The sequence below is a fragment of the Fulmarus glacialis genome, unplaced genomic scaffold, assembly GCF_000690835.1.
Source record: "Fulmarus glacialis isolate BGI_N327 unplaced genomic scaffold, ASM69083v1 scaffold8370, whole genome shotgun sequence".
Classification (NCBI taxonomy): Eukaryota; Metazoa; Chordata; class Aves; order Procellariiformes; family Procellariidae; genus Fulmarus; species Fulmarus glacialis.
Genome location: NW_009185793.1, coordinates 38,133 through 60,696, shown reverse-complemented (window position 1 = coordinate 60,696; position 22,564 = coordinate 38,133). Strand labels below are relative to the sequence as shown.

The following is a 22,564-nucleotide window of genomic DNA, read 5'->3' as shown; positions in this document are numbered from 1 at the left end:
TCCACTACCTAATGGTCTGCCTACATTCACAGAGCAACTGCAGTGTGAATACATATGCATGTGTTCCTGGTGTGCCTCAGCTGTAAATAACAGAAAGGTATTACTAAATGCTGTGAAAGCCTCTTAAGGACAGACTGCAGCAATTCTAGAGAACCTTGTCAGATACTATAGAGTCAGAGGGAAACACAAAGTGTCTTTGCTTGACTGTAGCTGAGACATGGCAATACTTTTGTGGGTTGATTGGACAAAATGTCAGCTTACATACTGGTTTCTGTCTCTCAGTTAAGACAGCGAAATCACCTATACAGCGTTCAGTGAGAACGCACCATTGATATAAGGCAGAACAGAGTTTACATGGATTAATCATAGCTACAAGTTTCAAGCTTCATCTCAGCTACAAGTTTAAAGGTATTGCTTTCTTTTTTTCCACGTGTCTAGCTTTCTCTCCAGTCAGTATGAAGATGCTCAGTAAATGCAATCTGCTGTTCTGGAAGAAACACTGAGAGCATAAAGAGAATGGGATAATATCTCAGCTAGAGGGCTCCATATGTTGATGACAAGGTATGGTATACTGAGAAAGAAATAGGATTAGAATTGTTCTAAGTACCTATGAGCCACACATAATACTAGGAAGGAAATAACATTTTCTAAATGCACAACACTGTGCCAAAAGTGCAGGTGAAAAATCTTTACTTGAGCACAGACAGATGGGAAGCTGAAGTTAAGATGGCATTGGAGATATGCACTATCCTAATTTGAGATTATTAAAAAGCTCCTAGCAAAGCTCCCAAAGGGCCCAATCCTAAGCACTACCGCAGAATTGATTGTACCACTGATAAAGGAGTAAATGCCGGTTCCATGCAAAAATCCACTAATCCATTAGCAGACTTGCTTCCACTAATCAGAAGAAATGAAATTACATTCAAGGGTGAATGGAAGTGTATGTTGGGATGGATGTTGTTTGCCTGTATTCGGTTCTTTTCCTCAAAAGAAATGTTCAGAAGAGAAACAAAGGAAAAAAGTAAATGTTGCCCCTTTGTGAGCTGTTCTGTGCTGTGCTAGGCCAATGATGGTAAAACAAAAAACATTTCAAAGGCTGCAGCAGTGAGGTAAGATTTATCTGGGCAGTCAGGACTGTTCTGAATTGCAGTTGGCATCAGTACAAGAAATATTTGGAGATGATTATTCCTAGACTGGTCTATGGTTGGGTGTTAGCTCTAGTGTGAATGTACTCCAGTTGTGTATATGTGCTGAGATTTGATTACCCATTTAATGCCCAAATATATCAGGTGCACTTCTAGGCAATGGATGGAGTTGTCACTCTCACTGGTTAGGTAGAATACTGTCTTCTGTTCAAACTGGTTTTAAAAGCCATATGTTGTTACATTTGGTTTGTTTTTTGGTTTGTTTTTTTTTTTTAATGTGGAGACTGGAAATGAGGCACGGAGGTGCCTCAGTGAACAGGTGTGCTGGTAAGACAAATGCTACATGCATCCACTAAATTAGCAAGTTGCTGAACTTCTGTTAAAATCTAATAAAAACCACTTTTTTGCAACCAAGTTTTGTGAGATTTGACTATTTTTTTACTAAACCGAATTCTCACTGCCTTTGAGTGGAAACTGCTTGAATGAAAATGGGGGAAAATCAGGTGAGAGCTGGGTGTTATTTAAACAACTGTGACACATTGTACCCTGCCATAAGAAATCATTATAATTCAACAGAAGAGTAATGTTGGTGCTTAAGCGTAGCATGAATTCAGTCTCTCAAAAAAGGCTTTCACCTATTCTGAATCTTTAAGTCACGTCATCTTTCAGTTTAATGATCCTTTAATATCAGCCTGCCACTCTGCAGAATATCTCAAAAGTTAAGTACTTACATATACATGGGCTGTAGCTGTAAATGAGATGTCTTCTGTGGACCTTGATAGCCGTAAGAGTCAAATCCACCTATGAAATCAACTGAAAGGGGGGGAAAATTGCTTTCATTAGCAACATCTTTTCAGAAGTGATAGGCACTACCATTCAAGAGCCACCCAGCACACAGATTACTTTTGATGGCCCCCCTAATAATCTGTTAAAATTAGACCAGCTAATTGTGGAGATGCAGAAAAAGGGTAAAAAAAATAGAGAAAGGCAAAGTCCCTTTTTAAATTTTAAAATCAAATTAATTTTAAAATCACAGGAAGACAATGAGGGATTTATAATAGTCATCCATCCATCAGAAATAGCCACACATCCCTATTTTTCAAGTAGACCACCTCACTGGAATATGAAACAACATGCTATTGAGATATTACAAATGCTGAAAACCATTTATTTATTGGCATGAAGGCATTGCTTCTGACTGTGATTACTGTCTGCCTTGCTGTCATACCGTGGTTCAGTGATGTAGAGGAGAGAGCACATTGATCCGACTCTCTCTGAGAGGCAGAAGTTTCTCTGACTCCCTGCTTTGACATTTGGGTTGAAATGCACAGAGGGTTGGAACAATTTATCTGAGATTCAGAGACGAGGCTTCACAGATCTGAGGAAACCAGCAGTTCTCTCAAGGCTCTGGGGGTGTGCAGGAAGGTTGTAGGGTGGGAGCTATTTATTAATTCACATGACTGCCAGTTCCCGATGGTCTTCTCATGTTTATTTTAAACAATTTCCAGGGCAATTCAATCTCATCTGAGCCTGAGACCCCTGTTTCTCTGCTATAACTCTTACTTTACACAGGTAAAAGCGCACCCTTTGCTTCCTTTGCACCAGGAGACCCAACTATTTGCTTTTGAGGGTTATTTGTGGGCAGTTCTCATCCCTGAAATACTGTCTCTTACATAGCAGATGTGAATTTGACTTTACTGTGATAGGAAAGGGCCAAAGAGTTCAGGTATGGAAATGCATTTTTCACAGGTCTGGGCACTGCTGCTGACAGACTGGCTCTGTGTACATTAAAAGCAAAAAAAAAAAAAAAAAAAAAAAAAAAAAAAAAAAAAAAAGAAAAGGTTGTTTGATAGAGGATAGCTTCTTGTGGATTTAAAATGCATTAACATTCACATAAAAATCACAAAATGTAAATTTATAACCCTTGGTTTGAGAACTTCACAGTGGTTGGAGTCCTTAAAACTTGCATTTATGAGGTTATTTTATACTAAAGTACCCCTCAATGTGTGCCACACTTATCAATGCAGTCACACGCATTCCAGACATGTTACAAAATCAAATCCTTGTACCCCTCTGTCCACCATTTACTTTGCAAGTAAAAAGCCACCGAAACACCAGACTGGACCAGTAGAGTATGTCTCCATTGCAACCACAGACATGTTGAACCTGTCATCCACCTTCTTCCCTGGCAAGAATGGCCCCTGCAGAAATAATTTAGCCGATTCTGTGCTTTATGGCAACGTTACGTATACTCCTATCCCAGAATGATGTTTTACTGAATTAATCCCTGACATCTCTAATGAAGGAGGTTCTATAATCTCTCTGTGTTGCCTTTCCCTGCACTTAACTTCCTAATGTCTAATTTAAATGTAATTTCCTGCAAATTAACTACTTTTCTACATTTTGGCCTTTTCTCCCTATGGATATGAAGACAAATGAGCCATTTTTTTTCTTTTATAACTACTTTTAAGCATTTTCAAAAAGTATTTTCATGCTATCCATCTTTTCCAGATTTAAGCATACTTAATTCTTTCAAATTTTTCTCATGGCCCATGTTTTCCAAGCCTCTAAATTTCCAAGCCTGAAGATCCTTCTTCAGGCTGCTTGTGTTTTTCTTACAGTGTGGTGCACAAATCAGGACTAACTGGAACAACTGCCATGTAGGTCTTCTGTACGTTACCTGGAATAACTTGGTGGGGTTTTTGTTGTTTTTTTTTCTCCCTTCTTTTTTCAACAGCATCATACAAACGCTTAATAACCAGATCTGTATTTTTATGTTTTGACACTAACTGTAGTCTAGCCAAGTAGACCATATTTTATCTGAAGACACTTGATTGATTCTTCCCCACAGGAGTTCTTTTGCACTTGTCTGTATTGAATTTCATCTTCTTGATTTCAAGCCACTTCTCAAGATCATTTTGACTTCCAATCCTATCTTCACAAATGCTCGTACCCCTCCCAGTCTGGTTTCATCTGAAATTTTTACAAATGTTCTCTCCTCTATCATCCTTGCTGTTAACAAAAATAATGAAGAGAATTATTTCCCTAGCCAAGGTCCCAGTGGGATCCCATCTGAAATGTCATCCCAGCTGGTTGATAACTAAATTTCAAATAGAGTTTTAAACAGTTCTGCACACAACCTATGATGACTGCATCTGGACTGTGCTTTCCTGGCCTGCTTACAAACCTTTCATAGGGTCAAAATCTTGTTAAAATCAAGGTAAATGCCATTTGTTGCTTCCTACTTACTCACTGTCTTTAACCATCAAAATAACTTTATTACAACATGATCATGTCTTTGGAAGCATACTAAGTTTACAGGCACAGAATGAAAAATTCAGTGTAGAAGTATTGTTGAGTGAAGTGCTAGGCTGGGAGGAAATAAAACCCCTCTTATTCAAGTACAAAGATTGCAGCCAAAAGAATGGACGTGTCTTTGCTGTAGCTATGGTTTGTTGTTCTTTTGCCCAGTTTTCCTTTTTTCCTCGCTCTTGACCTCTGACAACATTTTGTGGTTTAACCCCAGCCAGCAAATAAGCCCCACGCAGCCGCTCGCTCACCCCCCCCTCTGGTGGGATGGGGGAGAGACTCGGGAGGGCACAAGTAGGAAAACTCCCGGGTTGAGATAAGAACAGTTTAATAATTGAAATAAAAAAAAGTAGAACAGTAATAATAACAATAAGAACAGCAACAATAACAGAATATACAAAGCAGGCGATGCACAATGCAACTGCTCACCGACCGCGGACCGCGTGTCCGGCTTTGCATTTCTTGTGTGCTTCCCAAGACCCTCCAAGCAAGTGGTAAACCATTACTAGAAGGCTGCAAGCATAGATACTCTGTTTTGCGGTCATGGGGCAAAAGGTCTTAAGGGTGATTTTAGGGTTGTTTTCAGAAAGCTAGACCAACGTGTTAAGAAAAAGATTTCTTTGAGTAAAATAAGTTTGTGTGGGCATGAGAGAAAGATGTGTCACGAATATGTGCCTGCATTGTGTCTTTGCCCTGTTGCACAGAGTAAACACAGAGTGTTAACAAGCCAGATTGTCAAGCGACAAACAAGGCAAGCTTGCAGAGACATTTCTGCGTTCAACTGACAGTGGAAGTTCCCACGTGTGTAACCAAATGATGGTAGGGCAGAGGATATTACTGTGACCTTGCTGTTGACATACAATAGCCTCTTACACACAACAACAAACTTTGCAAGGTAGGTAAAGGTATGTAATAGAAAGCAAACTCCAATACAAAACAATTTCAGTAATTTCTTTGTGGCAAGTTTTCTTGATGGTGGCAGTTTCTCAGCACTGCAAAGCCTGTGGTGTCCCGACTGTGCTACAAGCTCCCTGGGGACTCTGAGCTAGTTTCTTAAAGCATGCAAAATGCTGCCCTTTCTGCAGGCATTTTATCCTGGCTGTGCCTGAAAGGTCACTAAAAGAGTCGTACGACTGATACATTCCTGGCAGCAGTAACATGAGATGAATAAAACAAGACTCATTAGCTGAATCGCTACAGAGGCTATCATCCTTAACCTCATCTATCAAACACATTTTTGACTATTCTATTTTACATTCATCTTACATGTCACTGTTATCAGAAGTGGCTCTTTTGTCATGTTTTGCTTTAGTAAAGGCACACATGAATATACAAACAAACACAGAATCCCATTCCTTTGAAATACTTCGTGCTGAGATGCTTATTTTTCTAGCTGGACTTGAATAGGATAATAACAGTACTATTTATTTGTAAAATGTGTTACAAGAAATTCAGCCAGAGTGTTTTCTTCCTTTGCTGGTGTTAAGGTGACATATGCTTGTCAGGCATATGACTGTGGTTACAACTGTAGGACAAACAGGACATATGGCTCAAAATAGGGACATATTTTCTAAGTACCCACAGGGATGTGAAGTTTCAGCCTTTGCTCACAGTCACAGTCCCCACTGTCTCCATTGTATATCAGCACAGGATGAGAGGCATAAATGGGTTTCTCATTTTTCATTTCTGGAAGGTTGTGGTGTATAGAGGGACCGCTAAACTGGGATGCACAAAGAAGACCCCATTAGCATGGATGTGCATATGGGAGAAGGCACTCTCTAGAAAACTAGCAGTGAGAAATGATGAAAATGATGAAATCAACAGATGGACAAAGAGAAAGGAAACAGTGTGGAATAAAAGCAATAACATTTTCCTGTAGAAAGCAAAAGGAAAGATATTGAACCAGAAGACTAGACACTATTCTCCTTATAGAAATTTTCCTCTGTAAAATGTAAGTACAGAAGCATAAAGATTCAGGTCCACAGCTAATATATATATTTATAGCTTCAGTGACTTCATTGAAGCAATGATAATTTACATTAGCTTAGGATCTGACCCAAAGGGTCATTTAGGGCATATGTGCATAGAAATGTGATTGACGCTATGGCTTTCCTTGCATTTTAGTAGGCATGCAAAAATCAATGCAGACTAGATATGAAAGGATATAGAGTTTAGGAATGGAGAGGGAGATGGGTGGCTTTATCTGCAAAGAAAAGGAAAAGGAAAGGTTGGGAAACGGCCATGTACTTGGCCAACCTGTGACCTGTAGTATGGATGACTTCTTGACTGCTTTCAAATCCTCTCCTTACTTTGTTCCTTTGCTACTACTGTTTGTTTTGCTGATTCTGTCTCCCCTGCCCTTGATGCATGAGGCCCTGCCTCTCACAGAGGTGAATGTACTGCCAGCACTCAACCCTGCCTTCACCATAGCATCCGCTTTATACCTGAGGCTCCTTCTTTAAAAGTGAAAAAGTCTTTGGTAGTAATCCTGTAATGAGGGTGACTTCTGTCACTGATTCTTCCTCTCCTCCTTCAATTTGTCCATCTCCCTGATGAAGCAGCTTGGCTCCTCCAGCTTTATTAGTTCCATCCCAGACACTCCCATCACCTCCTCATCTGCTTCCTTCCTCCCATCTCTGCTTGTTTCTCTTCACACCATCTTTCCCATTTCTTGTATGAGCAAACTGATAAAGTAGTCCTCCTTTCTTCAGTTTGCCGGCATTTTTCATTCCTCCTGTTACAGCTCATTTCCCTTTCTTTCTTGCTACAGACACAGGAATTTTCTCCTGTAAAACTTCTGCGTGTCTCAGTGACAGACTCTTCTCTTCATCTCTTTTTTTGCATTTCCCTCCCAATACAAGTAAATTCCTTTCATAAAAAAACCAACCCCACCCTTATCCCTGCTTGTCTCATTCCCTCTCTCTCTCTCTCCCCTGATGGTTTCAAACACTTTCTGGAGCTACTTTCCTCCATTTCTGTAGAAGGTTTTCTCCCATCTTGTGTTCTGTCCCTCGCACACAGCTGAAACTGCAGTTAGATCACCTCTTCCTATCCAAATTTGGGTACTGGTAACCCAGCGCACGCAGTCCTCTCTGTGGTCATCCAGCCACCTTTCGCACAGCCGCTGCTCTCTTCTTCCTGAAACCTTTGCCTCACTGGCCTCCGCTCTCTCCTCTGCAGGTGCTCACCTTCCTCCTCCCATCATTCACCTCCTTTCTTGATGGTTCTCCCTCCAGCCCACTGACGGAGTCCCATGAGCAGTAACCTCTGCCTTTTATTTTTCTCCACCTCTTGTAAACTGGGTAGTCGCACTTGCAAATGCAAATTCTGCTGTCATCGGGTCTCTGAAGTGTCACGGAGTACCTGGCTTGTGCTCACTCTGCTCCTTCTATACAAACTGAAATCCTGGCTTCTCTCTGTGATATTTACCCATGGATAATTAAACATCAATTCCAGTTCAGCATGGATAAAACCAGAACTCTTAGTTGCTCCACCCTAAACTTCTCTGCTACCTCTCATAGTGAACAATGGCACTTGTATCCTCCAGTCTGCCTGTCACTTTAGGATATAAGTTAGATGTCAACTTTGATTTGGGCTGTGCGCGATTTAATTTCCGAAGATTATTTTTACATATTGAATAGGAAGACTTTTCTATCTGTTGACACAGCTATAACATTTACCCAGGACTCTCAGTGTCAAACACCACAATTTTTCCTTTTTTTTTGAACTCACCAAATGTGGAGTTAAGGAGACAAAAGCTGCAGGACTCATCTCTTTGGCTAGGTTACTCCTCTCTGCATCCTGCTACTGATTTCATCTTCCATATTACATCAAGTAGAAGCTAAATCTTTTTACATTTAAAGCTTTTTGTGGAGACTCCACATTAATCTCTCCTCCTTCCATTTCTAAAAGCTAAATTCTGCCCCCATGCTGCCAGCTTGACCTCCATACTTGTAAAATTTTCTCTCCTTGTGAGAACTTCTTCAAAAACAGTTCTCTCATTGCCAAACAGCAATCTTTTTTCTCTGTTGGCAATAATTAGGTTGCCAATGCACTTATATTCCTGTTTACCACAGTGAGTAATACTTGCTTATAGTTTCTTTGTGCTCACTTTCTGCCTGTACCCACCAGTTGCCTGTTGTCTAATAGGTAGATTGCAAGCTCCAAGAATCAGGGCTGGAGTTCATGTTTGTACAGTGCTTGGCATCATGGTAGTCCCTAAATATATTCATGAATCAAAAGCACTAAAATAATATTAAAAATTTACAGTTACCCATGATATAGGCGGTACCATTTAAAAAGTGCTAATGACCAGGGAAGTGTATGTGCATGTGCACATGGATGCTTCTGGCACATGCATGTCATGACTGAACATATTTCCCATGTGGTATAGCATAGAGAGAGAACACGTGGTGCACATGTGTTACATCTGACGTGTGAGGTCTTAAACTGCTGTACACTGGCTCCAGAGGCCAAAGACTTGGCCCCCTGGACTCAGGCCTTGGAGGTGCAGTGATAAGCTTCACTGCCACAGCAAGGCACTCTACTGCACGAGTAGCTGGGCGAGAGGAGGGGTGGCAAACAAATTGCAGCTAATAACACCACTGGAGGCACTGTTGGTGCAGAAGTGAGTATGTGAGGCAGGAGAGAGCTGTGCACAAATACTGATAGCTAAAAACTAGCCAAACTCAGAAAAAATGGAGGGGACTAAAATTAGGCTTGGTTTTGATAACTTTGGAAATGACATATGGGAAAAAATATAAAAGAACATATGGTGACACCCTTTGCTCCTGCCGCCTCGCTGTTTGGTGAAGACACTTCCAAACACTTTAGTAGTGCTGCTGCCTTTTTATGCTGTGAGCGTGGCCTGGTGGCTGTTCCACAATATAGCACACAGGAGGAGGTTTGCTTGAATACAATCTCAATAAAGTTTGTTTACAATTGTAATCAAACATTATTGGTCTTTGCGCTGAGTGCCCGGTGGTTGAGATTCGCAAAACGGGATAGAGCCAAGCCCCGGCAAAGCAGGGAGAAGGAGGGCGTCTGCCAATACGTGAGGCTGTGCCTTTCCTGCCGGCACAGGAGGGTTCAGAAGCTGTGTAAGGACTTGGACGCTTGGTCCGGTTCTTGCAGTGCAATGAACTGCATTTCCTCCAAGCAGCCAATACTGCCTGTGAGTGCTCTTAGCTCACCAATTTGCAAGGTGAAACTAAAACCTCAGATTTTTAAACCGTAACCTCATGGCATTTCTGATCCCTACGATGTCTATAGGAGCAGCAAAGGGAAACCCCTACGCAAATTTCGGTGGAGTTTCTCAGCTCAGATTCTGCCACTATTTCCATGCTGTTTACTTTTATAATAGTCAAAATTATTCTGTAATTTTTTGCTTCACAGGAACTTTTCCTCCAGATTCTTCTCTTATCGTGTTTCTTGTTGGATAAGGGCTTGCAGCATCTTCTTCTGTCTGCGTTGCTGCTGATCCCCTGGCTAATTCTCTGATCAGCCCTTCTGAGATAAAATGCAGGACTGAGGAGGTATGCAGGTTTGTGAAATCTGATAAGCACCACCTAGTGTCACCACCTTTACAGAGGTACTGACAGGAATCTCAGCCTGATACTCCCTATATTTAAGACCAAGCAGGCATGCAGATATTGCATTCAAGGTGAGCCCACTTCGTGGTTGTACCCGGCAGAAAACACCAGGATGAATGATGCTGAGGGTCCAGAAATTAGAGAAGCTAAAATGCACCTCAGACTCCCAGGTGGAGAAGGGGTCTGGATGGTGGCAGAGCCTCAGGGCAGGCGGCGAGGAAGACTATGCTCTGGAGCAATGCCTCAGCAAGGCAGGCCTGGCCAGCAGCAGGAACCTTGTCAGGGAGGTGGGAACCAGGGTCATGGCTAAGCAGAAAGGAGCCAGGATGAAAGGAGCCAGGAGTAACCCAGCAAGGGCTGGGAGGCGTGAGCGAGGCTTCGGCAGCTGAAGGCAGAAACAGGGACCAGGGATAGGGCAGGCAAGAACAAGAGCCCAGAGGCCAGGAGGAAATGGCTGGAGCATAGCTGCAGCAATGAGAAATACTCAACTGAAATGGTCAGCGCTGCCTTTTATGTCCGATAAATGCAGCAAGCCACCTGTCAAGCTTATAGACCTGGAAATAGGGTTGCAGTCAGGTGGGCTGCCACTTGACCCCTGCAAGGCTTTGCAAGGCTTGTCCAAGCTTGCAGTGGGGCTCAGTAAATGCTCAGAAAAGAGTCTGTAAAAGACCTCCACTCAGCTATGAGAACATTAATAGTCTGAAGAATATATTGTTTTTCTAAACTGGACAGACCTGGACACTGCTGGATAATAGCCATTGCTTTCAAATTTTCATGCCTGAGTACTGAGCAAAAAAAGTATAGCCCTGAAATAGTTTCTGACTGACAAATCATTCTAAGAATTAAAGAAAATGTGGGGTAGACTGAATTATCATAGAATTTATCAAATGAATCATTAGGAAAAATTGTTCTTAGCCAGATCATTGCTAAGGGCAAGCAATAAAGAAAGGAAAAAAGAAAAAAAGAGGAAAAAGAAAATGCCTGGGGCAGTGGCCTCCAAGTGTGACCACCACACTAATAAATTAGAATAAGAGTCATTAGTAGGTGCAACAAAGTGGAGAATTAAGGCCCAAATCTATGAAAGTTAACAATCCAATGCTAATGAAGACCTATCTAGACATTCAAAAGGAAAAGCAATAAGGAAAACTTTAATGGAAGGCATGCTGATAAAAATAATTTAGTTCAAAGCTATGTCCCAGGCGTGTAGGAAACTGCGAGGAGCTCATGTTGACTGTCTCAGCGGGGAAGACACTAAAAGGCTGTGGGCAGGTGTCCTTTTCAGGGCCACTGGAAATATTTAATGAGTCTAGTCTACCCGTAGCAGCTCATCACCGCTCCTCTCCAAGATGTTGCTGTCCTTCAGTCCAGACTGAGTTTGGCTGGCCAGGACCTGCTCTGGTATACCCACTCATTTTGGCTGAACCCCCGAGGAGGCAGCCAGCCACCCTCAGAGTCTGAGAAACCAGGGTGGGGAAGGGGGCCGGCAGCCCCGCACGGCCGCCGGCGGGCTGCTCCTCCGCCTGCGCTCAGCGGGGTCCCAGCTGCCCTCCCTCCGGCAGGGCGAAGGAGGAGATGCTCCCCAGGGCACGGCGCAGGAGGGCCTGTCTCCAAAGCCTGCCCTCCACATTCAGCGCAAAGTGGCAATAAATGACTCACATCAAAATGAAGTCTTTCACCGGCATCAAAACAAAACACGACGGTCCGCCTGAAACCGTTTTCCATGCAATTTTCAGCTTGTGGAGAGTCTCAGATTTTGCTGATTTTTCCTGATTCTGAATACGAGTTTTGCTTATTTTTAAATGTCAAAACTTTTCCATGGCCAGGAAGACCACATCCTACTCAGCTGTGGCAACAACCTGAGCATCTCTTCAAATCATCTGTGGCTTTTGTTGTCAGAAGCATCACTAGTTACTACCTCATTTCTGCTACCGGTTTGACGCAACCATGCAGGACATTGTTTCATGATCTGGACTTCTTTGTGTTCCTCTCCTGAAACAATTAATTCATGACAAGACAAGTAATAGTTTCAAAATGTTTTGGTATGAAATGTATCTTTCTTCTTAAAAGAGATGTTAACTCTTCATTCCCTTTTCACGTGTGCGGATCTTTTCCAATACTTCTGCAACTTGTCTTTCTTGAAAAGATAAAACGTGGGTGGTGAAGAGTTAAAAAAAAAAAATGATGCAAGGTAAGTATATCCCCCTGGCTGTTACAATGCGTTGATTTTATTAAGCAGTATCCCATTGTGATGAGCTGCTGGAATGGAAATGTTACTTCTTTCAAGCTCTACATTATGTTATTTAGACATTTTTTAAACTTGAGGTTGACAATCCCCACAGGAGGCGGTGATGGATGCAAGGGGAGTGGCAGGGAAGACAGTGAGGGAGAAGAGAAATTATCATAGATGGAGCCAGCAACACCACCATTTTCCCCCGTGTGATTTTATTTATATATTTGCCTCATACCACAGCCCTGTCTCCTAGGGATTCCTTGAACATCAACTTCATTAGTTACGAAGGCAGCAATCCATAACCAATTTTCTTTTCATGTCAAGCTTGTTCATGTATAAACCCAGCCCTTTTGTTGGAAACATTTGCAATTAATCCCACAAACAAAGAAAATGCAAATCGTACAGTCTACCCTAAGCAACCCTTCTGACTCAAGGTGCTGACCACCATCTATTACACACTAAAATGAATTGAAATTCCCATTTTGAGTCTAACCTAATTTTCTAGTGATAATAGGCATGGATTCCCAGAAGCATTCTATGCATCTAGATAGTAACATCCTAATTTCCTTTCCTGGTAAATGTTTTAAATAAGATTTTAGCACCAAAGGAAATTAACCTTTAAATTAATTGTAATTGTAAAATGCCATCACTGATTCTGTCTTCAGACTAATTACTTGCTATTATTTAAACAAACCGCACCCCCTCTGAGCTTTAAGTTTGTTTCTCTCTCTGCAGTGCAGTGCCAAACGATCACAGACCAGGCTGTGTAACGTCTGCCGAGCCCTATGACCCTTGGACCGCTCAGGCCCATTTGCATCTCAAATGCAGCCGGTTTCGGTTGTCATATCTTGCCGTCATAGGCTTTCTCCCCTGCGCTTCAGCCTCACACTCTGCAGCTCAGACATTTTCAGTCTGTGCTTTCTAACCAGTGAGCACGCCTTGTGGGATGCGGAGTGCCTGTGCTCTGCACCGGTAAAAATGAGACGCTCAACACCAGCCTTCTGCTCTGTGAAATGTCCCCTCCAAGACAGGACAAGACTGGAAATAATGACACGGGAACGAGCTATTGATACGTGCAAAAGGTTGATGCTGCACAGGCATCTCAGGCAATTTCCTAAGTGTTCCTCGTGGCACCGCAGCTCTCCAAGACAGCTCTCTTTAGGATGACAAGCATGAGGCAGTACCATGGGATTTCAAAGGCTTCTCTCCCTCCACGCTTCCATCAGCATCCTGACAGCCGAAGGCATCCCATTGCCCTCCCTTCGGTTTACTTAGTTCGCGTAGCAGTCACCACACTAAATGAAACAAGTAAATGGAAAATGCTTCTAATTTAGCCACAGGCTGTAAATTGGAGAGTGCAGCTGAGCAAAAACAAGCTGTAGCTTCGGCTTTTGTAGCCTGTTCATTGAATTCTCATTCATGAATGACCTGTTCAACAGTTGGAGAACAATTGTGTTTTAAATACTGGCTTGTATTTGTTCCTATGCTTTTTTGCTCCTATGTTCCCTCTGCAGACTGCCTAGGCTGTCCTTAGCATTAACTAAACAAGTCAGACCAGTGATTCACCCTGTTGTGAGAGAGATGTCTACCACAGATAGGGCAAATTGCTCTTTGGAGTTACATCCCTGCCTCCACTGACTGTGGTGGAAATCTTGATAGTTAGTTTAAACTACAGGCCTGATTAATGTGGCTGTAGGTATGTGATATGAATACCATCCTTGACTTTTTGTGGCATCAGTGGGAGGCCCAAAAATGCAAATGTGTTTCTCCTCATGATACCGCTATTTCTTTATGACAGGTTCTTCTTCTACTATTTCGATGATGTAAAGGGTTTCAAGATGCAGAAACCCCCTCCCACCTACCGAAAACGATCACAAGTCCTGTAACATTCCCACATAAGCTGAGGGAGGTGGTTGATGACGGTCTATAAAACGTGTGGCAGCATGGAAAAGGTGAAGATGGAAAAGGTGAAGATGGAATGACCGTGGTTTTCCAGAGAAAGACGCAGGATACATTACACAAATGGTAGGTTCAAAACTAATAAAATGTAAAGCTGAGGTGCTGGTACTCCTTCTCTCAGGAGGCTGTGTTTGATAAAAATTTTCTTAGTTCAAACATAGGAGTACCCTTTCAGGAAGAAAAGATCATTGTGGGCAACAAAATAGAACGAGACCGCTTCTGGCTAAGGAAGTCCCTGAACTGCAAATTACGGTCAGGATTTTTTGAGAACCACAAACTTGCTGTGTTCTTATATGCCTATATGGCAAATAGATATGGAAGTAAGCATGAGATGTTCCTCATTGCTGGATATCGAATACTGGGCTGGATAGACCTGGTACCTCCTATCTTGTGTTGTGTTACACAAGTGTAGGAGGTAGCGCTGCGTTGGCAGGGCTGCAGCTCACACTGTGTCACCTTTCAGCTGGAGGGAAGAGACCCGCCAGGCTGCCCAGCACAACAGCCCCAGAGATCCATTCAGGCCCAGCCTTGACGCAGAAAGGTGGTTGCAGTCATCTTCAGCCGTCTCCCTCAGACTTAATTTCTCTTTCCTTCCTATCTTTCTCCTGTAGTCTCAGAATTTACATTCAGCAGAAAATGGGAAGGGAAATAAAGAAGCAGAATTAATAGCCGAACGTTTGCTACCAGTTTCTCTTTGTCTTTGTTTTAGAGATTTTTAAACAGGAATGGAAGCCGAGGTATTATTTCTCTGTAATGTATTGCTAAGCAGATTGTGAAAAGCATTTGGCACAGAAAAAAAGTGATACCTGAGCACATTCTGCACTTCAATAGTGCCTTTCATCCCAGAAGCTCAAAGTTATGAAGCAACACGCCTGTGAGTTTGTCCCTGTCATTATTTCCCATTTTAAATATGGGAAACTGAAGTATGGAGAGGTTAAATAACCTGCCCAGAGGTGGAAGGCAGCCTGTAACAGAGCTAAAAATAAGAGGCTTTTCTACCTATATGTTTGTCAAAATTTCACACCTCTCACAACTAAGGAATTTAATATTGTCTTTTAAAAGAAAATCTTTGTCATCACCTTCGTACTTCCCAGGTCAGGCCTAGGATCCCAGAGTGGATTGTTGTTTGGCACTGAGTTTGTTGGCACTTAATTGCTGTGCTGTATTGGTCACCAGTAGATATCCCCTATCTGGGGTATTGTCTTCCTGAACGTTTTCAGTAATTCAAATAGAATCTTGAATTCAAGCTTTTATGGGGGGTGTAAAATCATTTTAAAGGGTTATCTAGAGCTTTACGTCTGTGCCAGACATCCCCAAAAGCTGGGCTCAAGGGAATACACAGCAACAATCTATTTAACCCAGTTGCAATTTCTTTTGCTTTGCAGTTTACCTGGAAACAATGCCAAGAGAAAAGAAGATAGCGTATGTGCAAGCTGGATCCCTGCTAGCGTGAGATAGTGCAAAGGTGGTACCTCATGGTACTCAGGGAATGGTCAGACAGGCCATATTTATTCTCTGATTGCCTTGCCATTGTGTTACGGTAGGTAAATGCTGTTTCTGCTCCCTGTCCGCTCTGCAAGGGAGCCTTCCGGATTAGGATTTCACTGTGGGACTCAGACTGAATTGGTGATTTTCTCTAGGCTGGGGTTCCTTCCCAGCCAAAGCTGTCCCTCTAATAACAAACCAGTCCCCTTTCCCTCAACAGAACCTGCAAGGCAAGTGCAGAATTCCCACTTCAGTAACCCAGTTTCTTTTTTAATTGCTTACAGACAAAAAGCCCCAGGAGGATGCTGCTTTATTGCTTACATTCCAGGGTTTTCCACAAAATATCTGTATATTTAAAAACATTTTCAAAAATACATCGGATTTTCTTTTAGTAAGGCAATAACAGCTTATAGCAGGGAGCCAAACTGCTAGTGAGGAAATGCACATTAAACAAACATTTCAACGTTATTAAAAATAATGTGCAGCCTTTGAAAAATGCAAGCCTAATACGGTTTTGGAAAACAAATGAGGAGCTCCAATAAGTTTACAGCCTTTGAATGCCTCCAAGTAATGATCGTTGCTGACATTTTCATGCTTTATTTTTAATTGCTGCAGCTAATAATGCTAATGAGGTTAGAATGACAACGGCTTAGGCGTACCAGTGGCGATAGCGAAGAGGAGAGCGTTGAGCTGGCAGCAGCCCTGCTGGGCACCCATCCTGCCTCGTCTTTTCCAGATGGAGACCCGAGACGCTCCAAGCCTCAGAGTTCCTCCTCCCCATGCAGCCACAGGGAACATGATGCAGAAGGGACCTTTGGGAGTGACAAACCACCGACAAGAGAAGTAGCTGGGGAAAAGCCACCTTGTCTGACCCTTGGAGATGGGTGCTGCAATTTAGCTCCAGTGCATCCAGCGATACAGCACTGCTTGGGACCGTACCAGGAGGGAAAGCAGCTTCCTCTTTAATCCTTGATGCAGAATTAACCCAAAGCAGATTGTTCTCATGAAAGGTAGTGTGGACTTGTGCTTTGATTTAGGGAGCCTGCTGCTGGATTTATTTGGTGTGTGAGTAATTAAAACCTCTAGACTTGCTGATTCAGCCCTAGTTATGACCCTGATTTGATCGCTGTATTGTTCTGATCCTAATCCTTTAGCGAGGTTAGAGCAGGTTAATCTTAGTGAAATGTTTGCTTAATTCTACCCTTGCTCATTTGTTCTCTTAATAAAATCTGCATAAAGAATGGAGAAATAGTAATTCTTTCAGCTTGTTCCAATTACTCTGAGAGCAAAGCTAATTCAGCTGGGCAGCTTAAGAGCAACTTGATTGTGTTTCTACAGTTGAGGCTCTGTGCCAACAGAAGATGAGGCACCTTCTTTGCTCTGGAGCAGCGCTGATATGTTCCTCTGGCTAAAATCTGGAACATGCTCCTGCCTGGCTTGGATGTTGTATGACTTTTTCTCTAGTCTCATGCCTTGCTGCCTGCTCCTTCCAGGCTCAGTGTTTCTGCCTCTTTCGCTCCTCTTCTGGACTGCTGTTGCTCCCATGGCCCATTAATAAAGCAGAAGAAATGGAATTGAGTGTATGGGTGTTCACCATATCCACTGTGAAATGCAAAAGGCTTTTCCTGTTGGCTCTGTCTTATCAGAAAGGCTTTTTCTATTGTCTGTTTCATCAGACTTGGCGTTAAAGGCCCCTTTGGTGTGACCCAATAAGGTTATCCTGATGAACCTTTGTGATTGGCAGTGAGGCAACCCATTTTTACAGGCATGGGTGGTCCTGAAAACCAGATTTAGATCTAGATTTCTCCTGTGATGTCTGTGAATATGGAGGTGGATAAGAAGACAGCAGTGTCCCTCTGCTCTTCACGGACCACTTCAGAAGCTGGGAAAGCAAGGCAGTGGTGTGGGACAGTTACTTTGAGGTGACTGGCTTTACCAGAGGATCTTTCACAGCTGACACATCTTTAGCACACAGAGGGAACACCGGCTGCCAAACTGCATGCAAGCAGAAGCCCGGCCTCACCCCTTACCAGGTGCGGATGTTAGGCAGGGGTTGGTGGGCAGCAGAGTAAGGCTTTTTTCTGCTATGCTAGATGTCCAGCAAGTCTGGGGGAGGGAGTACACCGTGGGCAGGACAGGGGTCTTCATCCCTCTGTGCCACAGAGCTTGCTCCATAGCAGCGTGCAGGGGTAAGGAACTGAAAAAGTGGAAGAAGAGACTACAGGAAGAGAAAAACAGCTAGGGGATCTGAAGTGACCTCAGACCAAAGACTCACATATGCAGGAAGCTCTAGCAATGGCTCTGGGACATATTCCACTTTTCCTGAAAGATTTTCTCCTTCGCACTCCCTCGGTCTGCATGAGACGACCCCGTCTGTGAAAGTACTGAGGAAGTTACGCTTTAGGCATCTTCCTCTGCAATATAAATACTAAATAACATGGCATCCATAAGGCATACCTTGCTTCTCAGAGGAGCACGATAGATGGATGTGTTTCCAAAAGGGAGGGAAAAGGCGAGAAAACGTATCTAAATGGAAATAAAAGAATCTAAAATTAAACCTGAGCAGGGGGGTATCTGTAAGGACTGCAGCCCCTGGCTGTCACAGCGAGCGCTCGGCACACGTCCTGGTGGATGTCTGAGCAAAGAGAGAACGAGAATCATTCTTACTCTCTGCTACATGCAGCCTTTCAGTAGAAATTAAAGCTGCTTTAATTTTATGTTACCTTGAGGGGCCAAATCCGATCTGAACGTTACTGCAGGGGTGGGATGACTCACCCACAGAAGTTCCCTTTTTCTCTTTTTTTCCAGCCACGCTTCCAGACCTCACCAGAGGTGAAGCTGCGGCGCCTGAGCTTGTGCTGGCTTCGTTGCACTGGGTGGGGATTCGCCCTGGTACTTCAGAGAGATGCTCACAGATGGGTAAGATGGCTCTTTGGCCAGAAGAGGAGGCCTGGCTGAGGTGTACTAACAAAGTAATAAAAGCCTCAAAATAGGTAAGACGACGGCAAGAAAAGGTTCAAAGAAGCATGACAATCTGTAGCTTCTGAACAACAGGGAGCTCCCTCCGCAGTGAGCAGAAAACAATACCATATTGGCCGCGGCGCTTTGCTGCCAGGCATGCCGCTTTACAGACCACGGGATAAATCTCTCAAACATGCTCTGACTTCTGTGCTTGTTTGGTGAGCCAAGTCACAAGTCCCTTCCTTGCTTTTTACTTATATCATGCCCTAAAGCATTACAGAAGAGTGAAAAAAAGATGTAAGCCCTTAGAAGAGAGGGCAGAATAATATTAAATGGGATTTTGCTTTGGGGGGCAAGGAATCACTCTCCTCCAGCTCTGTGGGTAGCGAATGCACTTAATGGGAAAGTAGGAGAAAGTACGTATGACTGGGTCCTTCCCTAAAAAGACAAGACCTATTTGTGACATACCCCTGCTCCACATGCCTGTCCCAAACTCTTTTAACTCTCATGCCTTCCTCGCCTCCACAGAAACTGAAACGAGCATAGTCGGAGAGGCCTCCGAAGTGTGGTTTGATTTCGGCACTAAATCTCCCCTTGAGGGCTCACGGTGGCACTGTATTGCCAATAGATTATAGGGTTGCAGCTATCTTCTACACAGGAGAACACACAAAGGAACCCCCACCAGCCCTAGCAGTGCTCTCAATCAAATAAAACCCCTTTAGCTTCCTGTTGCAGAGCTCTCTCTAGGATTCATGTATATTTTATCAAAGTTACATGCAGTTCTGATACTTGTTTCGAAAGTGCTTTGGTATGAATCCCAAGATGTACTGAAATGCTGCAGTGGCCTTTCTTAAAAAAATCAAGGTTAGAGTAGAGAAAAAATGAAATGGCTTGACTCCATAGCATGTAATAAGAGCAAATTCTGCTCAACAGGCTTTTATTGATATAAATAAGCAGAAGAAACACAAACATACATCTATATGAAATCATTTCGCTCCTTGTAAATGTACCCTGGGAGCAGCAGGAACAAAGAGGCGCTCCACAGTTTCACCTCTCATAAATGAATGTCCTGCAATGATCTAAAGCTTTTTTTTTTGCCAGAAGTGCTTTTACAAGCCAACACAGAAGTCAACACAGAAGAGCTATACCCTCAGTGGTAACGAATTACTGTGAAGATAGTTAATAACAATCTGGAATAAGAAAGAAAACCAAACCAAACCAAACAAAAGCTTGCGTTTGCCAATTGGCTTTTTTTATTTTTTGTCTTAAGCTAAGCTGTGAGGAAAAAAAATTGCAATGATCTTTTCAGAAGAAATGAGTATGTATTTTTTAAGCTGCATTTCACGACTCCTTTGTCTTTTTTTTTTTTTCTTTTGGTCTACACATAGAATCATTAAGGTTGGAAAAGACCTCTAAGATCATCGAGTCCAACCGTTAACCCAACACCACCATGCCCACTAAACCATGTCCCTAAGTGCCTCATCTACACGTCTTTTAAATACTTCCAGGGATGGTGACTCCACCACTTCCCTGGGCAGCCTGTTCCAAGGCCTTAACCACTCTTTCAGTAAAGAAATTTTTCCTAATGTCCAGTCTAAACCTCCCTTGGCGCAACTTGAGGCCATTTCCTCTCGTCCTATCGCTTGTTACTTGGGAGGAGAGATCGACCCCCACCTCGCTACAACCTCCTTTCAGGTAGTTGTAGAGCACGATGAGGTCTCAAGCATTTGCAAATTTTAGGTCAAGAAGGATGGACAGAAAGCATGTTCTGGCTACAGTACAATAAGGCATTTAGGCTGAAGTCAGCAAGAGCCAGCATAGTGGAGGGGTGATTTAAAAAAAAAGAATTCATTTTGTATGTAATAAAGCTTTAGTACTTACAGCTGTCCTCTTCTTCAGTAATACATTTCACAACATAACAGGCATAGATGAAGCCCGCCAGCTGAAACAAAATGTAATAGTGTTAGATGTAAAGCAAATACAATAGAAAAACAAGAGTTGGTTTTAGAAAAGCAACAACAGAAAGAGAAACAGCAAAATTCACCAGACTCTGTCTGATAATGATAATTCTTTACAACTGTTTGGTAATTTTAATAAGTGCGCTTTCTTATTTTATGTGATTCTTTTGGAAACAGTCACGAAAATTTTTCATTTTTCTTGAAAAACACACCCTTCAATGAAACTTCCAAAAATTGATAAATTTTTTTCCATTACAGAATTGGTTTCTTTTTAACTATTGAAAACCAGAAAACCAAATGGGTGGTTGGATGGATGGATGTTTAGCCACTGAAAATGTAAATATTTCTGTCAAAATCAGATTTGTTATCCAACAAAACCCGACCCTCTAGCAGAACTCTGTTTTTTAGCAGAACCTTGCCAGCTAAACTGAGGACGAATTCAGTGCACTTGCAAACCGGCTGTATAGTGATATTTTATCACTTGAAATTAGGGCTGTGGATTAGTGGACTTGTTCGCATATCTGCAATAGCCCCCAAGCCTCAAGACATATCTAACACTTTGGATAGGTCTGGATGTGTTTACATCAGCGTCTCATGCTACAGCTGGCAAATTTGTATCTTGTTCCCTTCATCCCTCTCCTCAGCATGCCCAGAAGTGAATTGTAAACAGAAGCAACAGGATTTAAGAAAATGAAAAATCTGGAGTGGTTCTCAAGTATCATGGCAGATTGCTTATCTTACACTATCACCTGAAAAAAATAAAAAAAAAGGAATAAACGGCCAATATCGCACATGCCACAGGCCAAGTATCATGTGAGTCCTCTGCTAGTCCTTCCACCAAGTTCTGTCATCGCTGAGAAGATACACCAGAAGCAACAGAACAAATATGGGAGCAGCATGTGCCACGTGTTGCACGCTTTACATGTCTTCCCTTACATGTAGGTCTGGAGAGTTTTCTCTACTGATTGCCAACAAACCGTTTTTCATCCTTTAGGTCATCACTGAAGTTTGCATGGTAGGACGGCAAAAGAATTCAGGTTGTTTGATCTCTTTGTAGTGAAAAGTGAGCCGTGCTGTCGAAATGTGTAATTCTGTACAGGTTACCTCACAGAGATCTTTTCATGAGCTGCAAACCCAACTGTAGAATTTGGGAATTAGTTCTTTATATGGATAATAAAAATGCCTAAAGGCTCCAGCCAGGACTGAGCTCTCTGTGCGCATGGTGCAAAACCCATAATCTCCGACTGAGGGAGATGATGATCTTAATTTCAGACAAGGTAATCAGTGGGTCAGACAGTAAAAAGGGTGAAACCTGAGAGAAGACCATGTATTGTTATGAATGCTGGTTTGTGCAAATGGATTTTTTTTTCATTAATCCAAGGCACATCTACAGTCACTGCAATATTGTGGGTTCTAAGAGCCCTTAATTTTACCCGTATACACAAAATGCAAATAAATCCATTCTGTTTCCTAGTGCCTTCATTCCTGAGGCAGCGACTGTGCCTAATTTACTCCAGCTCTTACAGAGATATTCCTGATATTTCTCCCAGTTTTCTATGTAGAAAGCTCTCCATACCTATGAATGCTAACTTCTAACATCTGTATGGGTGAGAGACGGCTAAAGGAAAAAAAACACAAAAGGCCAGACCCAAGACTTTTCTGAAGAGATTGAGGCTTGATTTGGAGATCACACTGCAGCCAGCATAGATGTTGTCTGCTAACTGCTTAAGTTCCTGTTGGGAGCCCAGAAGCTGCATTACAACAGAACTAAATCATTAATTTTGTCATTTATTATAAATCTGCCTTACAGTGCTGCTGGGAAGATTTTACACCTGGGAAAGATGAAATATTCACCACTGGACACAAAGAACGCGCTGTACCAAGAACAGTGGCATTCAGCTAATATCAGCATTTCATCTCTTTTTT

The 22,564-nt window shown here is 42.6% G+C and overlaps 1 protein-coding gene across 1 annotated transcript; it reads right to left on the bottom strand.

Annotated features, from left to right (window-relative positions):
* Nucleotides 1-1,872: 1,872 nt before the first annotated feature.
* LOC104077062 (sodium/potassium-transporting ATPase subunit beta-1-interacting protein 2) lies at nt 1,873-20,622 on the bottom strand (the record flags this gene model as incomplete). The annotated part of the gene is made up of 2 exons (XM_009578197.1): nt 1,873-1,958; nt 20,562-20,622. Coding segments are annotated over 2 exons (147 nt in total), but the record flags the coding sequence as incomplete, so codon positions are not given.
* Between the last annotated feature and the right edge of the window lie 1,942 nt (nt 20,623-22,564).